Source organism: Micromys minutus (assembly GCF_963924665.1).
Source record: "Micromys minutus genome assembly, chromosome: 16".
Lineage (NCBI taxonomy): Eukaryota > Metazoa > Chordata > Mammalia > Rodentia > Muridae > Micromys > Micromys minutus.
This window is the reverse complement of record NC_137985.1, coordinates 51,052,668-51,072,242: the sequence shown is the minus strand read 5'-3', so window position 1 is coordinate 51,072,242 and position 19,575 is coordinate 51,052,668. Positions and strand designations below refer to the sequence as shown.

Below are 19,575 nucleotides of genomic sequence, written 5' to 3'. Positions count from 1 at the left end.
TACTCTCAACTGCCAAACAGTCTCTCTAGTCCCTGCAGTTTTATTTATTTTACTTGTTGTTGTTTCAATACAGTGTCTTACTGTATGCCCCTGGATAGCCTAGAAATCTCTATGTGAAGAACAGGCTGGCCTCCAGTTCACAGAGATCTGCCTTCTGGGTGCTGAGTGAGATGTGCACCCATATGTTGGCCCAGTTCTGTGTCTTTTAGAGAAAATTTTTGATGACCTTTTTTTTTCTAGCATAATGATAAGAATCTAAGAAGGTAAAACAATAAATATATCATTTGAAAAACATTTGACTTTCTATCAGCAGCAGCATCAGGTTGAAGACTCTCCACATACATTACAAATGTCTCCTCATGACATAACAACAGACACTGAGGAAATTCAAAAACTCACCAGATCCTACTACAGAAGCCTATACCGAACAAAACTGGAAAATCTAGATGAAATGGACAATTTTCTAGACAAATACCAGGCACCAAAGTTAAATCAGGATCAGATAAACCATCAAAACAGTCCCATAACCCCTAAAGAAATAGAAACAGTCATCAAAAGTCTCCCAACCAAAAAAGAGCCCAAGGTCAGATGGGTTTAGTGCAGAATTCTATCAGACCTTCATAGGAGACCTAATAACAATACTCTCCAAACTGTTTCACAAAATAGAAACAGAAGGAACACTACCCAATTTCTTCTATGAAGCCACAATTACACTTATACCTAAACCACACGAAGACCCAACAAAGAAAATACTCAATAAAATTCTTGCAAACTGAATTCAAGAACACATCAAAATTCTCATCCATCATGATCAAGTAGGCTTCATCCCAGGGTTAGAGGGATGGTTCAGTATATGAAATCCATCAATATAATCTACTATATAAAATAAACTCAAAGAAAAAAACACATGATCATCTTATTAGATGCTGAGAAAGCATTTGACAAAATTCAACACCCCTTTATATTAAAAGTTTTGGAAAGGGCAGGAATCCAAGTCCCATACCTAAACATAGTAAAAGCAATATACAGCAAAGCAATAGCCAACATCAAACTAAATGGACAGAAACTTGAAGCAATCCCACTAAAATCAGGGACTAGACAAGGCTGCCTGTTCTCTCCCTACCTATTTTATATAGTAATCGGAGTTCTAGTCAGAGCAATTAGACAGCAAAAGGAGGTCAAAAGGACACAAATCAGAAAGGAAGAAGTCTAAATATCACTGTTTGCAGATGATATGATAGTGTACTTAAGTAGCCCTAAAAATTTCACCAGAGAACTTTTATAGCAGATAAACAACTTCAGCAAAGTGGCTGGATATAAAATTAACTCAAACAAATCAGTAGCCTTCCTCTTCTCAAAGGATGAACTGTAGATTTATGTTAAGTCGATACATGATTGGACAGTGGAAAGGTAGATGGAGAAAAGGTAGGAAAATGAAAGAGGAACAGAGATCGGGAGAAAGTCAAGATAGAGCCGGAGAAAGCAGACCTGGATCCTGGTGGCAGTAGTTGGCATTAGGTAGAATTGAATATTTCTAAGGGATTCTATAGGCCTTTCATCTCATATAGAAGGGCAGTTTGTATCTTTGTCCATTTGATGTAATCTTATTGTGTAAAGGATTTGTGGATTGAAAATTTAATATATAAACCTACATGAAAAGCTTTCAGGCCTTAAAGTCCTGTTTGTGCTGGGTGGTGGGGTAAAGAAACACACCAGGGCAGAAGCACCAGGGTGGGTGGAGTAAACGGCCCCCAGTGGAGGAGTTAGAGAAATGACTGAAAGAGCTGAGGAGTTTGAAACCCTATAAGAGCAATACCAACCAACCAGAGCTCCCACCATCTAAAGAGTACACATGGACGGACCCATGGCTCCAGCTGCATATGTAGCAGAGGATGGCCTTGTTGGGAATCAGTGGGAGGAGAAGCCCTTGGTCCTCCAAGGCTCAATGCTGCAGTGTAGGAGAATGTCAGGACAGGGAGGCGGGAGGGGGTGGGAGGTCAGCCTCATAGAAGATAGAAGCAGGAGGAGGAGGTATAGTTTATGCAGGTGAAACAGGGAAAGGGGTTATCATTTAAAATGTAGATAAAATATATTCAATAAAACATGATTATAAGAACAGGAAAGGCATGAAGTTGGGTTTGAAGGGAGGAAGACCTTGTAGAATTTGAGGGAGGAGAAAATTATCAGTTTGCAACATTTTTTTATAAAAAATAAAAATATGTGACATGTAAAAATGCAAATACTTCCCCGTAGACTTATTAGATATATTATATCTAATATTACATTGCATATTAAAATAGTTTTCAATTTTAATGTGTTATGATTTAATAACTTTAATTTAAATTTTCTGATTGACACTTCATATTTTTATTTTGTAAATATAAAAAATTATTTAAGAATGTAATACATTTTTATCCTGGAAAAAAAAGAATGACTCCTCATAACAGCAAGCAGACTGAAGGGTAGAGTGGAGATACGTCTGAGTCACGTGTGTGAAAAAGCTCGCACAAAACCGAGTGAGTTATGAAATGATAGCCATATGGCTTCAAACTGCTTCATTTGTAGAAACAATGAAATCAAGAAATAGAAATAGTCTCCCATTTTGTTTCTTCAGTAGTCTGATTACTCCACTATTATTTTTACACTTTCATATGTGTGTGTGTGTGTGTGTATGTATGTGTGTGTGTCTCTGTGTGTGTGTATGTGTGTGTGTGTGTGTGTGTGTCTCTGTGTGTGTGTGTGTGTATGTATGTGTGTATGTGTGTGTGTGTGTGTGTGTGTGTGTATGTATGTGTGTATGTGTGTGTGTGTGTGTGTGTATGTATGTGTGTGTGTCTCTGTGTGTGTGTATGTGTGTGTGTGTGTGTGTGTGTGTGTGTATGTATGTGTGTGTGTCTCTGTGTGTGTGTATGTGTGTGTGTGTGTGTGTGTGTGTGTGTGTATGCAAGTAGAAGCCAGAGGTTGCTATCCGAAGCCTTCCACATTCACGCTCTGCTTCATTCTCTGAGATAGGGTTTCTCCCTTGAACCCAGAGCTCAGTGATTTGGGTAGTCTGGAGCCAGCTTCCCCTGGGATGCTGTCAGTACCTGGAGTGCAAGATGCTGGGATTATAGGATGGCTGCCATGGCCACCTGGCATTCACACGAGTGCTGGCTGTCTGGCTGACATCTTGGTCTTCATGCTTACACGGCAAGTACTGCCCACTGAGTGCTCCGACAGTCTCTGAGCTGCTGTTGGGTTTTAGGCAGGTAGCAGCCATCGGTAGCCTTTCTAGGGGGAGTAAAAAACACCATTACATAGAAAATTTTGGGAGAGAGGGCTTGGTTCTCAGTACCCACATTCAGAGGCTGTAACTGTCTGTAATGGCAGCTGCAGGGGCTCCAAGAACACCCACACATAGAGAGGGTAGACACTCACACAAACAACACATACATGTATACATACATACATATATACACACACACATATATATACCAAAAGTAGAAACTTTTCTGAGACAGCACCTTGAGAAGGTGGATATAATCACAATTCTAGAAGAGAAATATACATGTCAGACTGTTCACCTCAAACCCATGTTTAGATTGTTTAATGTAAACTTTGATCTCCAAAAAAACAGAAAGTCATTACAAAGTCTGATATTACTGATGCCACTGAAAGTGGGGTTCTTTTTTTGTGGTATGTGGAAGAGGTTTTCTTTCTTTGTATTATTATTTTTTAAAGATTTATTTGTTTGTTTATTTATTTATTTACTTATTTATAGTACACTGTAGCTGTCATCAGACACACCAGAAGAGGGCATCAGATCCCATTACAGATGGTTGTGAGCCACCATGTGGTTGCTGGGACTCTGTATTATTTTTATTGGACATTCTCTGTGTTTACATTTCAGATGTTATCCCCTTCCCCCCACTCTCATCCCTCCTCCCTTCCCCTTGCTTCCAAGAAGGTGCTCCCTCTCCCAACCACCCACTCCCACTTCAGTGTCCTGGCATTCCCCTACACTGGGAAAATGCGCCCTCACTGGACCAAAGGCCTCTTCTTTCACTGATGCCAGACAGTGCTGTCCTCTGCTACATATGCAACTGGAGCCATGGGTCTCTCCATGTGAACTCATTAGTTGGTGTTTTCGTCCCTGGGAGCTCTGGAAGGTTTGGTTGGTTGATAATGTTGTTCTTCCTATGGGGTTGCAAACCCTTTCAGCTCCTTCAGTCTGTTCTCTAGCTCCTCCACTGGGGTCTCTGTGCTCAGTCTGATGGTTAGATGTAAGCATCCTAATCTTTATCAGCATGGCTCTGGTAAAGCCTCTGAGGAGGCATCCATATCAGGCTCCTGCCAGTAAGGAAGCACTTCTTGGCATCAGCAATAGTGACTGGGTTTGCGGGCTGCACATGGGATGGGAAGAGGCTTTCTTTAGGCCTTGGAAGTCACATGTGGTCATGTAAGTTGCTTTGACTACTGAAATATATCATTAACGTGTGCTATCCCCAGGAAGAGACATTTAGAAGCCAAGTGTTAATGATTCTCTGCTTTTTCCCATGCTCTGGTCATTATGGAAGCTTTAACTGAATATAAATACCCTTAAGCATTTTCTCTTCTGCATGGTCAAGAAATGAACATCTTTAAAACTATTTTTGTTTTTTACATATTTATGTATATATTTGCATGTGTGTGTGTGCGTGTACGTGCGCATGCATGAGCAGGCACACTAAACTAACGTCAAGAAAAACTGTCTAAAAAGTCTAAATCTCAAAAAAAAAAAAAAAAAAAGTCTAAATCTCTTAGTTCAGATAGATCTCGTCTTTGCTACATCAAGGATGGATGTGACTTTCATCCAGAGTCTGAACTGGTCTCTTGGAGACGCCAGAAGTAGCCCCTGCTTTTCTTTTCCTTCTTGCCAACAGATCCATGGCCCATCTTTACAATTAGAGATTCAGCTTTTTATTTGTAAAGTTAGGTATTTGGTAATTATGTGTGCTAAAATATAATCATCAAATGTAAATATATATACATACATACATACATATATCCAATACAGACATACATAAACACATATATCCAATACATACATACATATATATCCCTAAAACCTTCAATGCCTAAATGGATTTGGTGTAACTCCAGTTTTCCAGGGTTTAGAATTCCTTTTAAAGTCCTTCTGCCTTTACTAGACGGCCATTCTCTCCGACAGTCAGATGAGATCATCTCTGAAGCATGTGCCCTGCGTGATCCACGCACCTCTGCAGCCTTCGCATCTGGCCTTTGCAGTAACTGATGTTTCGAGCTGTCAGTGTAGTTCTGCTTACTCAGCACCCGCACAGGGTACTTCATGGCCACGGTTTCAGCAGTGCCCGGTGCAGGCCGAACTCACGGGGTGGGCTTTAAGGTTAACGGGAAGGGCAGGGAACAGCCACCTCAGCAGATAGCTGTGAACGCCCATGTGTTCCATGGCTCTAAAACGCTATGCAATCCTTAAAATCATAGGCATAATATTGTTTTACTTTTCTAGAGAGATAGGCAACATTTTTCGTTTAGACCACCACTAACAGAGCGTAGTGGTCAACACTCAGCAGTGTCAGTAAATAAACTAAAACTGCCTAAAAATCTGGCCTAATTACCAAGTCAGCTATTTTGTTAGGATGGGAAGCAAAGTTCTGAATTTTTTCTTAATTTCTTCTTTTTGCTTATGCTGAAAAAAAAAAGCACTTTAAAATTACCAAAAATCACATTGAATTTTCACTCCCTTTAAAACAACTTGGTCATATGATAAAAACTGCTAGGTTCTAAGCTCCTTTTTGGTCTCTCTAAAATTAGAAAAGCAAACTTAAACAAGCCATTATTAAGCTGCAGCGACAAAACAAGTTACACTCCTGAGAGAGAGAGAGAGAGAGAGAGAGAGAGAGAGAGAGAGAGAGAGAGAGAGAGAGAGAGAGAGAGAGAGAGTGAGAGAGAGAGAGACGGCGTCTTACTGGGAGCCAGTGCCTTTCAGAGCTTCCCTTCCGTCCGTCCCTCTTCTCTTCCCTCCCCCGGAAGTTCATCTGTGCCATTCTAACACCATTCCTGCTCTCTGCTCAGTCCTGGGACCCGTAGCCAGGCCTGGCGATGCCTTCTGCACTGTCCTTTTTAGATTTTGTTTTGTTTGTTTGTTTTAGTTGTTTGTTTGGTTTTTTTTTTTTACTTCTGTGATGAATGTGCCTGGGATTTTGATGGGGACTGCATTAAATCTGTAGATTACTTTTGCTAGGGTGGCATTTTCAGGATACTCATTCTGACCCAGGAGCACGTGCGTGGGGAGGTCTTCCTGTCCCCTCGGACCTTCCCCTGCTGTAGAAATGGGTTGAACTGTCCCTGGCTTTCTTTTCATTATTTTCAGCAATGGTTTGTAGGAAGGCTACTCACTTTGTATATTAATTTTTTTACCCTGGCACATTGGTAAAGGTCTTAGTTCCCCTCTGGAGTCTTTAGAGTCTCTGAAGTATAGGACCATGTCACCTGCAAACAGAGACATTCTGACTTCTCATTCCTGTCTGTACCTGTATGATTTGTCTCTCTGTCTAACTGCTCTAGCTTAGACTTCTAGTACTATATTGACTAAAGTGGAGAAAGAATGCAGACACACAAGCCTCGTTCCTGAATTTAGTGGGAATGCTTGTACGCACTTCTTCACAGATTATAATATTGGCCGCAGGCTAGTCATGTGTAGTCTTTATTATGCTGAGATGTGGCCTTTCTATTCCAACTTTCTTTGGGACACTTATCATGAAGGGAAGTTGGATATTTTTAAAGGCTTTCCCGCACCTATCAAATTTCTGCCCTTCAGTTCATTTTTGTAGTATATAGTATTTATTGGGTTTTATATAGTGAGCCCTCCCTGCATCTCTGAAATAAAACCAACTTGACTTTGGTGAGTGATCTTTCTCATATGTCCTGAATTCTTTCACAAGTCCCCCTCATCTCTACTAAAGTATGATTGACAGGCGTCTGTCCCCGCCTTTCTCTTACTGCTTTCTTTCTTGTATTAGCCGATTTGGTTCATCTGCAGAATAGGTGTAGACTTACAAATACACATTGTTTTTAGAATTAGGAAGTGAGAAGAAAGTATAAAGAAGATGCCAACCTTCCTTCTAGAGATTCTTTTCTTCTAGCACAACACCTCATTGAAATATGCTAGCTCCTCAGGACACTTTCTCTAAAATACCTTTTTTTCTAGGAAGAAGAAAGACGCATGGCATCTGTTGTGGCCAAGAAAGAGGAGGAGAAGAAGAGAGAGAGTCACAAGCAGTCCTTGCTGAAGGTGCGCTCTTCAGGGCCTCTGCCAACACAGGACGCCCCGCTGGCCAGCCACAGAGACATGGCTTTCAAAACCAAGTTTGTGTTTTGTAAGCCGGCACTCCTGGGAACTCTCATGGGTTACTGTGGTGACTAGAGCTGCACTTAGGAAGGACAGAGATGCTCTGAAACACATGTGCAAGCTGGGCATCGTAGAAGAAAGGGCGTGGTGGCTGTATAAAGGGAAGTGGAGCATTTCTCATGCCCGCGTGGCTCTCGCATCGCCTGGCGTTAGCATGCCACTGTGGACTGTGACTGCCAGCCATCTTTACTGGTGTGCTTTTATGAGCATTGCTCTGAGTTTTTAATGGCGGCTATTACAACCCAAAACATTTCTCCATTAGCTCCGCTGATACAGAAATGGGGAGAATCTTGAGGAATTCAGAAATGAAAAGTGTAGAAATGAAAAATTAAAGTCTTTCTAGGTGATCAAGCATATTTGATATCAACTTGCCTGCGTGGTGATTTCTCCTAAAATATGTCATGGTGTCATCAGAGTCCGATAAAGACAGGTTAGAATGGCTGGCTTTTAGCTGTGTGACACCTGAATTAAGCTGCTGTCCTGACCAGAACTCCTTGTCTTACATAGATGCTTTCCTCTTTAACGTGACATAAAAAATCCAGAGTGACTGGAAGGAGCAGAGTCAGGTGTATGACCTGCACCAGTTCCCCACAGGTGGCTGTGTTCTGTGGTAGGGTCCAGACTATGCTATGGAAATGATTCTTAAATTAACATCAGAACCTGTCCCCAACACCTTGCACATCCAGACTCCAGATGTAAAAGTAACTAGAGTTGATAACTGCACAGTCCCTTCCTTCTGTTCCCTCCGAACCCCGGCTCCCCCCCAGCTCTTTGTGCTCCTCCCGGCATACGTCCTCTTCTGACACAGATGCCTTTTTACTCACGACCTAAGAGGATTTTAACCTTATGTTGGACTACTACTAAAAGTTTATCAAAATTATGTTTTAATACTTTTTATAAAAATATAGCTGCAGCTACAGTTTCAAACATTTATAGGAGCAAGATATGGCACACTGTGGGCAAACCTTCCCAGATGCTCATGGTGGGGACATGGCCTTCTGTGTCACAGCATTGCTGCTGTCCAGCTCATGTGTAAACGAGTGAGTTAGTGGTGAGACGTGTGTGTGCGCTCACAGAGTAAAGATGAGGCCTGCTGAGCCCTCCAGTGTGACAGGCCCAGAGCACAGCAAGGTGAGTGAGCAATGGAACACGTCTGCCAGCCTGCCCACGGGAGACAGGCACAGGGTCAACTTATCATTCTGTGCAACTGAGACTTTATCTCAGTGTTCCCCCAACACACACACACACACACACACACACACACACACACACACTCCTAATTGAGCTGCTTCTTACCATCAGATACGCCCCAGATTTTAGTGAATTTGGAAAGTTTAGTGACAACTTTGGAAAATAGCAGTTTGTTTGGAGTCTTGGAGCTCTGGCTGATTCTGAACTTTAGCTTTTTGGTTTTGAGAAGAGAAGTGTTGGCATCAGCAGGCCCAGACTTAGCCATTGCTGAGAGCTGAAGCCACCTCAGAACAGAGCTTCAGTACTTCTAAGTACTTCTAAGCCACATCCCGGCAGATGCAAAGACTGACCCTGGAGATGCGGGAAACTGGTGGGAGGGGCCATGCGTGCAAAGCCTGTGTCGCAGCCGCATCCTCATGTCTGCCTGTTTTGCCCGCCACCTGAGATGATCATTGTGACACACACGGATGAGGTCCTGCCTGGACAGTGACAAGTTGACTCAAGTGGCAGAAAATGAACTTCACTCCCCAGATGTTTTCCTCGCGGCGTATACTTATCGCAGCCACCTGAGCGGTGACAGGCACGAGTACAGCTGAGCTCTCAGAGCATTTGCTCTCTGGGCAGAGCACACTTGGCCACTCTGGTCTTGCAGAGTATAACCCAGCTTCCTTTTCTTGCTCCACAGGCATCGTAAGCCCCCATATAGCTCTCTCCCAACCAGGGATTTCCACCTACCTGCAGAATAGACCCCTTGACTTAATGTCCCTTTCCTTATCCAGACCCCAACAAAGTTACCTGCTCACTTAGCGTCAGCCAGACTGCATTTAAAAACCCAAGGAAAAGAAGCCCCACTTGGTATGGGCACAAGAAAGTGTTTGCATGCTCAGAGACCACATTGTTATGTATTTGTAAACATAGTCAGTGGTGGAAATATATTCTATGACTTTTTCTAAACACTGCTATCTCTTATTATGGGTTTTTTTTCCCCATAAGAAGCCAAATGCATGCAGCTGTAGTCTTGCCACTAGGTAGAAATAATTGCATTGTTTAGATTGGGAGTTGGGTTGGAGTAGCCATCAGCAAATAACTGAAATGGAATTCCATATGGTAAGTTATGTGGGGAATGGTGTTTTCCAGTATAGCGGAAGAACGTTATGTACACAATGTCAGTCATTTCAGAAACACAGGCCCGGTATTTACAATGCTCTAAACAGCATAGACACTGAAATCACAAACTACAGAACAAAGAACTCAGGCCTAAAACATTTCTAAACCTAGACATAGAATTTTGGAAAGGTTATTTCTATTAAACAAGCCATCTCTATAGTTCCATTAAACAAGCCATCACCTGCGGATTCCAGCCAGTGTCACACACACTTGCTAGACTCTTGGGTAAACCAATGCAGAAGCTCAACTGGAAACACTGGCTTCCCTTTACACAGATTCGGGGGTGGGGGAAGAGAGAAGTCCCTCACCCTTTCCCTGGCTCTACAGCAGACTCCCAGACAGGGCTTAGTGGCTCAATTGGTGGATGTATTTGAAGGAAAGAAAAAAAGAATTTATTTTCAGAATTCTGATCTGATTTGACATTTTAAAATACTAACTTTTGGGACTAGTGAGACGGCTCAGTAAGTACAGGTTTTTGCTACCAATCCTGTCAACCTGAGTTCAATCCCAAAAACTCAAATGCTGAAAGCTAAGAACTGACTTGTTCAAGTTGTTCTCAGTCCTCCACACATGTGATTTGTGATTCACTACACTCTCTCTCTCTCTCTCTCTCTCTCTCTCTCTCTCTCTCTCTCTCTCTCATACCCCCCACACGTGCATACACACATGCACAAATACCATATATATACACACTACAAAATGTAAGGGAAATAAGGGCTTCGGAGGTGCTCGTCAGTTAAGAACACTAGCTGCTCCTACACAGGGCGCAGGTTCTGACCTCCATGAACACTGCATCCCTGCGGTGCAGATACGCATGCGGGCAAGACATTCATATACATAAAGTAAACAAACCTTTTTAAAGTATCACCCCTTAATAATGGTGATAGTGCCAGAACAGGCATCCTTCACCCTGGCACTATACGCTGGATCAACATAGAATAGAGACGTGTGAATGGAGCACAACTTCTTTGGCTTCCGTCTCCTTTCTCAGCAGGGTTTCTATGAGACAGTTGAGTTTCAAGACCCCAAGTCAGTGGCTCTCAGTGTGTGAGCAGTGTTGGAGCCTGTCAGAGCAGCAGACTCCTGAGCCCTCCAAGTACTGGCCCAGAGTGAGGCCGGGTTCGGCGTCTGTGAACCTCTCCAGGTTAGTTAGCTGAGGTGCCTGTCCTGGAGAGCCACCGCCTCTGACATCATTGCTTTCATTGGCTTTCTAGAACAACAGTAGTTACCAGGGGAAGGGTTTTGCTGCATGAACTTGTAGTACCCTAAATAATATTGTCCTTGCCCTGAAATGTCATGGTTTTATACCATGGCGGCTGGAGAGGTGGCTCAGTAGCTAGAGGACCTGAGTTTAGTCCCTAGCAACCATGTCTCATGGTCCACAGTCACCGATAACTCCAGTCCTGGAGTCTGATGTTCTCTCCTGGCCTCCCTGGAGACCCACATATACATGTATGTAAACAAAAATATTTTTAAATATTCCAAATATCTTCATAAATATTTTTTAAAACCAAGTTATACCACGAACTGTGAAATAGTAATCAGTCCCTGCCCTTCCCCCTCCCTAAGTATTGAGTAAAAGATGAAATTATTAGTGCTTTTTTTCTTGCCTTTTTAAAGATAAAGGCATATGACTTTGCCAAGTCAGAGTTTCAATTAGTGAAATAAATACATAGTCCACTGTTCAGAACAAGAAGTATTCCTCTTAGAGATAATTTTCCATGCAGGCTGACATTGTTATTAAGAAATTTGATCGCAGGGAGAGCACAGGCTCATGGGCTTGCTTTAGAAGCTGTGTTGGTTGTTTACCTGCAAGGAATTGCCTCTCAGAAAGTACCAGAAGCCAGTGCTTTTCTCTCCTAAACATGCACTGTGTAACACCCTCCCATCAACTTCCCGCAGGAGAAGAAAAGGCTAACAATTCACAACGTTGCTCGGAAGTGGGACTTGCAGCAGCGCGTAGCCAACATTGCCAGCACTCAGGACAGGAAGGACTCTGACTCTCCTCCTCAGGAACCCTGTCAGATGGATGGAGGCACCATCTCTGCATTTCCAGACGAAGCAGGGTACGTGACGGCACTTTCTCACACTACTGCACTTCTAGAGTTGAATTTAGAATGGAGATGGGAGACGGTTTCATGCATAATTGGTTTTGAGGAACAATTTTTAAAAGAAAGTCAAAGTTGAAATTAAGAAGAGAAAATTTGAAAATATAAATCTGTCTATAATAGTTTCCTAATGAAAAAGCCCTCCAGTGGTTTATTATTTTTTTGTAGGGGGGTGTTTAGATGGTTAAATGCAGCGGTGAGCTTCTGTTGACACACATGGGCTTCTAGATACCCTGGCTCAAGAGAGCATCTGAGAGCTCCCACCTTCCATGTGCCTCCCTTCCCAGTCTTGTCCGCCTTAGGCTTTTGGTTAGTTTGTTTCCTGCTGCATCTCTTATCCTGTGCCTGCATGCACACTACCAGCGCCTGCATGCACAGTACCAGCACCTGCATGCACAGTACCAGCGCCTGCATGCACAGTAGCAGCTCCTTCATGCACAGTACCAGCTCCTGCATGCACACTACCAGCGCCTGCATGCACCTTTAAATGCTTCTCACAGCCAGACCTGGTGTCAAAGTCCCAACTGTTGGGAAGCTGATGCCAGAGAATGGCAAGCTCATGACCATTCTGAGCTACAAAGTAATGTCAGGGCTCCCTGGGCAAAGTAGTGAGTCTTCGTCTCAGAATTAAAAACAAGGAAGCTCCTGTCAGCATGCACTTCTTGGCATCCACAATATTGTCTGGGTTTGGTGACTGTATATGGGATGGATCCCCAGGTGGGGCGGTCTCTGGATGGCCTTTCCTTCCGTCTCTGCTCCACACTTTGTCTCCATATTTCCTCCTGTGAGTATTCTGTTCTCCTGTTTAAGAAGGACTGAAGCATCCACTCTTTGGTCTTTCTTCTTGAGCTTCAAGTGGTCTGTGGATGTATCTTGGGTATTCCGAGCTTTGGGGATAATACACATGAGAGGAGAGGCCCTTGGTCCTGTGAAGGCTTGATGCCCCGGTGTAGGGGAATGTCAGGGTGGAGAGGTGGAGGGAGTGGGTAGGTGGCTGGGTGGGGGAGCACTCTCACAGAGGCAGGGGAGTGGGGATGGATAGAGGGATTCTGGAGGGGAACCAGGAAAGCACCTCCCTGACATACACAAGGCAGCTCCAGTCCAGCACTGAAAGGACTTTGGACAAATGCTACCCAGTAGCTGCCTCAGCCCCAAGGAAGCTTCAGGGCACGTTCAACAAAGGCAGGTCACAGGAACACACTGCCACTGTCTGGGGGGCTATGATCTGTACAGTGTCCCTGGTTGCTTACAGCTTGCCCCAAGAATGTGGCTGTCATCTTTAGGAGTCACAGCAAGCCACGGCTGACGAACATGAACGTGGGGGTGAGGGCACCGGCCCATTGGTGTTTCTTCACTGTGCACTCCTACGGCTGTGGTCATTTACACGTCAGAGCTGGAGACTATGGATGACTGATCTTCCTGGGGTGTGTGTTGCTTTGTAGAAGACTGGAGTCCATAATCCAGCTCCTCGTCTACAAGTTCCTTCCTCTTTCGGGATGCTGCACTGAAAGATCACAGCATTAACATCTGTTCTGCAAGCATAAAGCTTGTCAACAGATAGCATTTAAGCCTTGAAAACTGTTCAGTGACACTTCAGAGTTGAGCTATGTACTGCGACAGCCTTCCGTTCTCCATATTACTCAGAGGGAAGAGCCCCAGCACCAAATTCAGAACCCTTTTCATCACACCTCAGAACCTTTAAACCTTGCTACACTGTGGTGGTTCATATCCGAACCATTCCTTCTTAGGCAAACTATTTTTATCTGGAATTTCATATTGCATGCCAATTTAAAAACTGAAGGAAATGCACCTGTACGATAGTATACTGTACTGGTGTATACTGGACTGGTGTATACTGTACTGGTGTATACTGGACTGGTGTATACTGTACTGGTGTATACTGTACTGGTGTATACTGGACTGGTGTATACTGTACTGGTGTATACTGTACTGGTGTATACTGGACTGGTGTATACTGGACTGGTGTATACTGGACTGGTGTATACTGGACTGGTGTATACTGGACTGGTGTATACTGGACTGGTGTATACTAGACTGGTGTATACTGGACTGGTGTATACTGGACTGGTGTATACTGGACTGGTGTATATTGGACTGGTGTATACTGGACTGGTGTATATTGGACTGGTGTATATTGGACTGGTGTATACTGGACTGGTGTATACTGGACTGGTGTATACTAGACTGGTGTATACTGGACTGGTGTATACTGGACTGGTGTATACTGGACTGGTGTATACTGGACTGGTGTATACTGGACTGGTGTATACTGGACTGGTGTATACTGTACAGTACTCTGTCTTTTGCACAGAGCTGCACTTCCTGACATCTGCTGGCTCCGTGACTAATCCAGGCTTGTCATGTCCTTTGTCCTGTACTGTTTCATTCTGTTCTTAGACTTTTTTCTGACACTTTGCTCTGTCCCTGTATCCTCTTCCATTTCTCACTCTTCCTTTCTGTCCCTGAAGCCTCCTAGGTGGAAGTATCCCTCAGCTCTAGCTGCAGTTTTTTCCCTCCTCCACCACCCAGCTCAGGGAGCGTGTGTGTGCTGGTGACTTTAAATGCCAGTCGTAGACAAGGTCACTGAAGTGTATATCTCTTCCTTTATGGCTTGCCCATTTACATGTTGCATAAGAAAGAAATTATAAAAATATTATCACCATTTTCTTTCATAAAGGTTTAAAGTTTGGTCTTCACCAGTCTTTGTTACATTGGTTTGTTATAAACAAGATTTGCGTGTTTGAGGTGAGGGCTATAGTTTTATCTCCTTCTATGGGAACAACCACTTATTCTGTTGTTAAATCCAAAATATTCTTTCTTTTCTCCATTGGGCTCTATTTGGATGTTTATGCTTTTGTGGGTTTGTTTGTTTGTTTGTTTGATTGTTTGATTGTTTTTAACCATGGGAGGAGAGGGTTTGTTTCTTCTGCACTTAGTGCTAGGAATTGACCCAAGACATCAGCACTCTCAGTGAGAGCTCAGTCCCCAGGTCTGATCCCTCAGCACTTGAGTCATTCCCCTGCACATCACTTCTGCCTCCACCCTGTTCATCCCTTGGAGGCCTCTCTCAGCAGACGGGCCGCCATCTTTGCCTTATTCCCACTGCAGTCAAGGCTGCCATCTGCTCCTGCTTCAGCACTGGGAGCCTTCACTTTCCAGCTTCCAAAAGCTGTGGGGCTCTCTGCTGCCAGCTCTTCTTCTGTCCTTCCGTCCTTCCGTCTCGAGCTTGTGTGGCTTTATACCTTTGCAGTCACTTTACATGGAGGGAAGAGATTTGAACACATGATCATTGCTATTTGATAGTTTGCCTGAGAGTGCAGGGTAAATCATTTAAACGTAAGAGGTTGTATTCCTACATTCGTTATAAGTCTTTAAAGTAAACTAACACTTGCCTGTGGGCAGTGAGGTAAGCCATTTTTCCTAAACGTGGAAAGTTAATACAGAGAGCCACAGTCTTTTCTTTAGTGTGTCATGTATGTCTAAATACTACAAGTGGTTTCCACTTAAACCGTCATTGATTTCATAATGCTAAAAGGAAGGAAGGTCATTCTTGTGTTCCAGTGTCCATGACCTTCGACCTATGGGCATATAACTAAATGCCTAAGTGTGTATGAAAACATTATGGGTGTATAAAGAAAAGGATTTCTTTAACAATTTGCTATATCCCATAAATAATTTTACTGTTCTCTGAACTTGGGACAGCTCAATAGTAAAGGACACACTGCAGAGGTCTTTTGCCCAGCAGAAATGGCAAAATACTAGGTGTAATGTTTCCTTTGCTTACATTGGATGCATGCTGTGAAGCTGGTTTATTTTTGGTTATTTCCTGTCTATGAACACTGGTGTTTTAGCCAACACTACTATAATAAAATATAAGGCATAAAATCAGTTTCCACATTCATGAATGCTGTAATAGAAAATTCATAAAATGAGTTATTGTTAGGATCAGCACCACTTACTCGGTGGGAAAAGAATCTTTGGGAAGCCTTGAAGTGTTCCTGTTCTTGCCTGGTATAAGAAGGCCTCTGGAACAGTGTCTGTTTGGTCAGTGTGTTCACTGGGGTGTGGTCTGCAGTTGGCCTGGCTCTCAAGAATTTGACACTTTACAGCATCAAGTCAACCCCTCATCTTTCCTTAGCTTCCTCCAGTAACTGGGGGAAGCTAAGGAAACTTTTTGAATGCCTTCAAGTGGCCTGTTTGGTTATATTGAGACTTGAAATGAACTACTAAAGAGCCTGAGGATAATTTCCATCAGCTTTCTACTGCCTACCATCCCTACTTTTGAGTTGGGGAACATATGTAGTTAGGTGCTTGGCTTTATGCGAAATCAAGTTTGATTTCCACAGAAGAAGCCCTGCCTTTCTCGGGTGTAGGTGCAGGCCGAGTGAGTATTGGATACTGGCAGCACCCAGTATTTAGTCACCTACAAGAAGCTGAACCCATAGCAAATTCCTTCTTTCCTCACTTTTCATGGTCAATTAACCATTAAGTCCCACTTTTATCTTCTCTTAAATACCTGGTAATACATTGTCATTCATTGATAATGGTCTCTAAACACGGGCACAGTTTTATGCCTTCATTATTTCTAGTCTTCATGGACCTCTGAAAACCTTCTTCTGGGATCACCATTTATAGACAAGGAAACTCAACCTCAGAAATCCTGAAGCTTCTTGGGAGGGTGGCAGATCTGGAGGCTTAGCCAAGGGCTGTGTGTTTCTTAACAATGCCATGTCTCCTGTACACTGCCACCTCTTTCTGTCATGCCTTCCTGTGCACTGGTCTTCTCATCAATCTCCCTAAGTCCTTCATGAAGTACATGTGCTAATAGGTCTCTTTCCCTATCTACCACCCCCCCCTCTCTCTCTCTCTGTGTGTGTGTGTGTGTGTGTGTGTGTGTGTTTTGCTGGGCATTGAACCCAGAGCCTCAGATATGACCATGTTCTACTTCTGAGCTAAATCACATGCTTCAACCTTTTTCTGTTCTTCATCTGACTTTTTAGCTTTGCCCCCACATCGCTCTCCTGTCTGTCCACGTTACTGTGTCTCAGTCTGGAGAACTGAGATTGAGCTTTCACCACATGCTCCGGCTTCTGTCCTCCCCTTCTTCCTCTTGCCCCTTGTCTGCTCCTGGTAAAAAACTGTGCCCAATACGCAAGAGTCAGTTCAAAGGCTGCTGCTTTGTGAGGCCCAGCTTCTCCCTGTAAAGGAATCTGTCACTCTTCTGTTTCCTTGGCATGAGCTTGGAACGCTCATTCTGTGACAGCAAGTGCATTATACTTAATGTATATGTCTAGCTTCTTTCCCTTCCCCTATGGAGACTGGAAGATCTTTGAGGGCAGATGTATATTGCTTTCTTTTTATATCTCCAAAGTATAGCATAAGACATCACACACATAATAAACTCTCTGCAAAACCCTATTGGTTACTTGAGTGACACAGTGGTTTAGAAATTATTATCTGCACTTATCAGGCTGCTTGCTTGATGGGATCACAGCAGATCTGTTGGAGAACTATAGCTCTACAAATTGGCTTTACAAGCAGTAGGCTTGCTATATCATATATATGTCTTGTTATACATATTTGTATATATAAGGTAGACATGTCTTGATATACATCTATATGTCTGATATGTATGTGTGCACATACTTGTACAAGCTCTTCTATCTGTCTGTATCAACACAGATGATGTAGTCACCTATACCAGACTTAGCACTGAGCTTTATACGTGACAGCTTTCAGGCTTGGGTCTTAAAACACAGCAGCCTTTGAACTGTGAATATATGAATTAATATGTGCATATCTCTAACTAAGAAGATAAGAACCATTCCTATAAGGAAAACTAGAAGGATGCTCCCCATCATAGAAACATTGACAAGCTTTCTATATCATTTTATGAAAATCAAGTCTTGTTAGAGAAGCAAATTAGGAAACAGTGGCCTGAATTTGAAGCTGACCCCAGCAGCCTCATTCTGAGCTGGCTTGGCCTTGTGTGACCTGGGTAACAGCTGTTCTGTTTCTTCTTGGCAAGAGAAGGCTGTCTCCAGCCCAGCACCCACATGTCTCACTCTGTGAGGTCTAGAACTGCAGGGGCTCCCTTTGGCTCTGCGTCCTGATAGTGTCACAGCATCTGGCCTGTACGCTTACTTCCTTTTTCACTCCTTTCCCAGTGCTGTGCTTCCCAAAAGTGTGCACAAAATAATCACCTTATGATACTAGACTTTTAACTTTAGAGTTTATATTTTTAATCTTATAATCATGTAGCTGAAGAAAAATAAGCCTCTCTAAATATCTGATGTAGGACAAGATTCCTTCCCAAAGGGTTTACTCACCATTTTAGTATCTAGATAATTCTATATTGACATTAAAACTAACCTTTGTCTGGTGCTGTAGCCATGAAACACACACATACCAAATGCCACTTTCCCATCACCTGCCTTCACTGCCTGCCTCTGTCACCTGGCCAGCCTTGTTAGCTCTTATGAGTGTCCACATCACTCTGTCCTGTGGCCTGTCTGCCCATACTATACCTACGATTGGAGCATCCTTTAAGGATTGAATAGATACCCTTGAAAGTCTTCTCAGTTTATTAATTCAAGAAATAGTCATTGAGTTGAGCATTGCTAGAAACTTCTGCTGTGGTACAGGCAGCAAGATTGACACTTGCAAGGAGCCCTGTTCAGTGAGCAGTGTTGTGGTGTGCACTGTCATGGTGTGACTGTGAGTGCAGTGTGGTGTGCACTGTCATGCTGTGACTGTGAGTGCAGTATGGTGTGCACTGTCATGCTGTGACTGTGAGTGCAGTGTGGTGTGCACTGTCATGCTGTGACTGTGAGTGCAGTGTGGTGTGCACTGTCATGGTGTGACTGTGAGTGCAGTGTGGTGTGCACTGTCATGGTGTGACTGTGAGTGCAGTGTGGTGTGCACTGTCATGGTGTGACTGTGCATGCAGTGTGGTGTGCACTGTCATGGCTGTGACTGTGTGTGCAGTGTGGTGTGCAGCACATGTGACTCAGGCTGTCTTCTGTCCACTGCAGCAGGAATCGTGATGCCCCTCCCCCACCCCACTATGTTGTCTCAAGCATAGTAGATGGAGATAGTTCTTTTCTTCGTCTCTGCTGTTATCAGCCTTTACATTTAGACCTAAGGCTGGACTGCGCCTCTACTCATGAGTATTTCATTCTTGCCCATCTTAATCTTTTGGTACTGATTTTAAGGATGACATAGAAAATAATTGTGTATATTTTTTAAATTGTACATTCACTTTGAGTACTCAAAGGTCATTAGCTAACTCGTTAATGAATAAACAGATGTGTGACAATTCACTGATGCCTTTGAAGTAAATTTAATGAGCCAGTGGAATGATAATAGTATGTCAGACTTACTGTACAACATCAGCATTTAGAACTGTTGAAGATCCAGACATTATTGCTAATGCCAAGAAGTGCACGCTGACAGGAGCCTAGTATACTGTCTCCTGAGAGGCTCTGCCAGAGCCTGACAAATACAGAGGCGGATGCTCTCAGCCAACCATTGAACTGAGAACAGGGTCCCTAGTAGAGGAGTTAGAGAAAGGATTGAAGGAGCTGAAGGGGTTTGCAACCCCATAAGAACAACAGTACCAACCAACCAGACCCCCCCAGAGCTCCCAGGGACTAAACCACCATCCAAAGAGCACACATG

At 43.4% G+C, this 19,575-nt stretch overlaps 1 protein-coding gene across 2 annotated transcripts in view; it reads left to right on the top strand.

The window, feature by feature from the left end:
• Positions 1-19,575, top strand: part of LRRC49 (leucine rich repeat containing 49) — a 96,106-nt gene that overhangs the window by 60,060 nt on the left and 16,471 nt on the right. For both annotated transcript variants that reach the window (XM_080930399.1, XM_080930398.1), the window contains 2 exons: positions 7,208-7,291; positions 11,669-11,832. In XM_080930399.1, the coding sequence (XP_080786525.1) occupies positions 7,208-7,291; positions 11,669-11,832 (248 nt within the window). The remainder of the gene's footprint in view (positions 1-7,207; positions 7,292-11,668; positions 11,833-19,575) is intronic.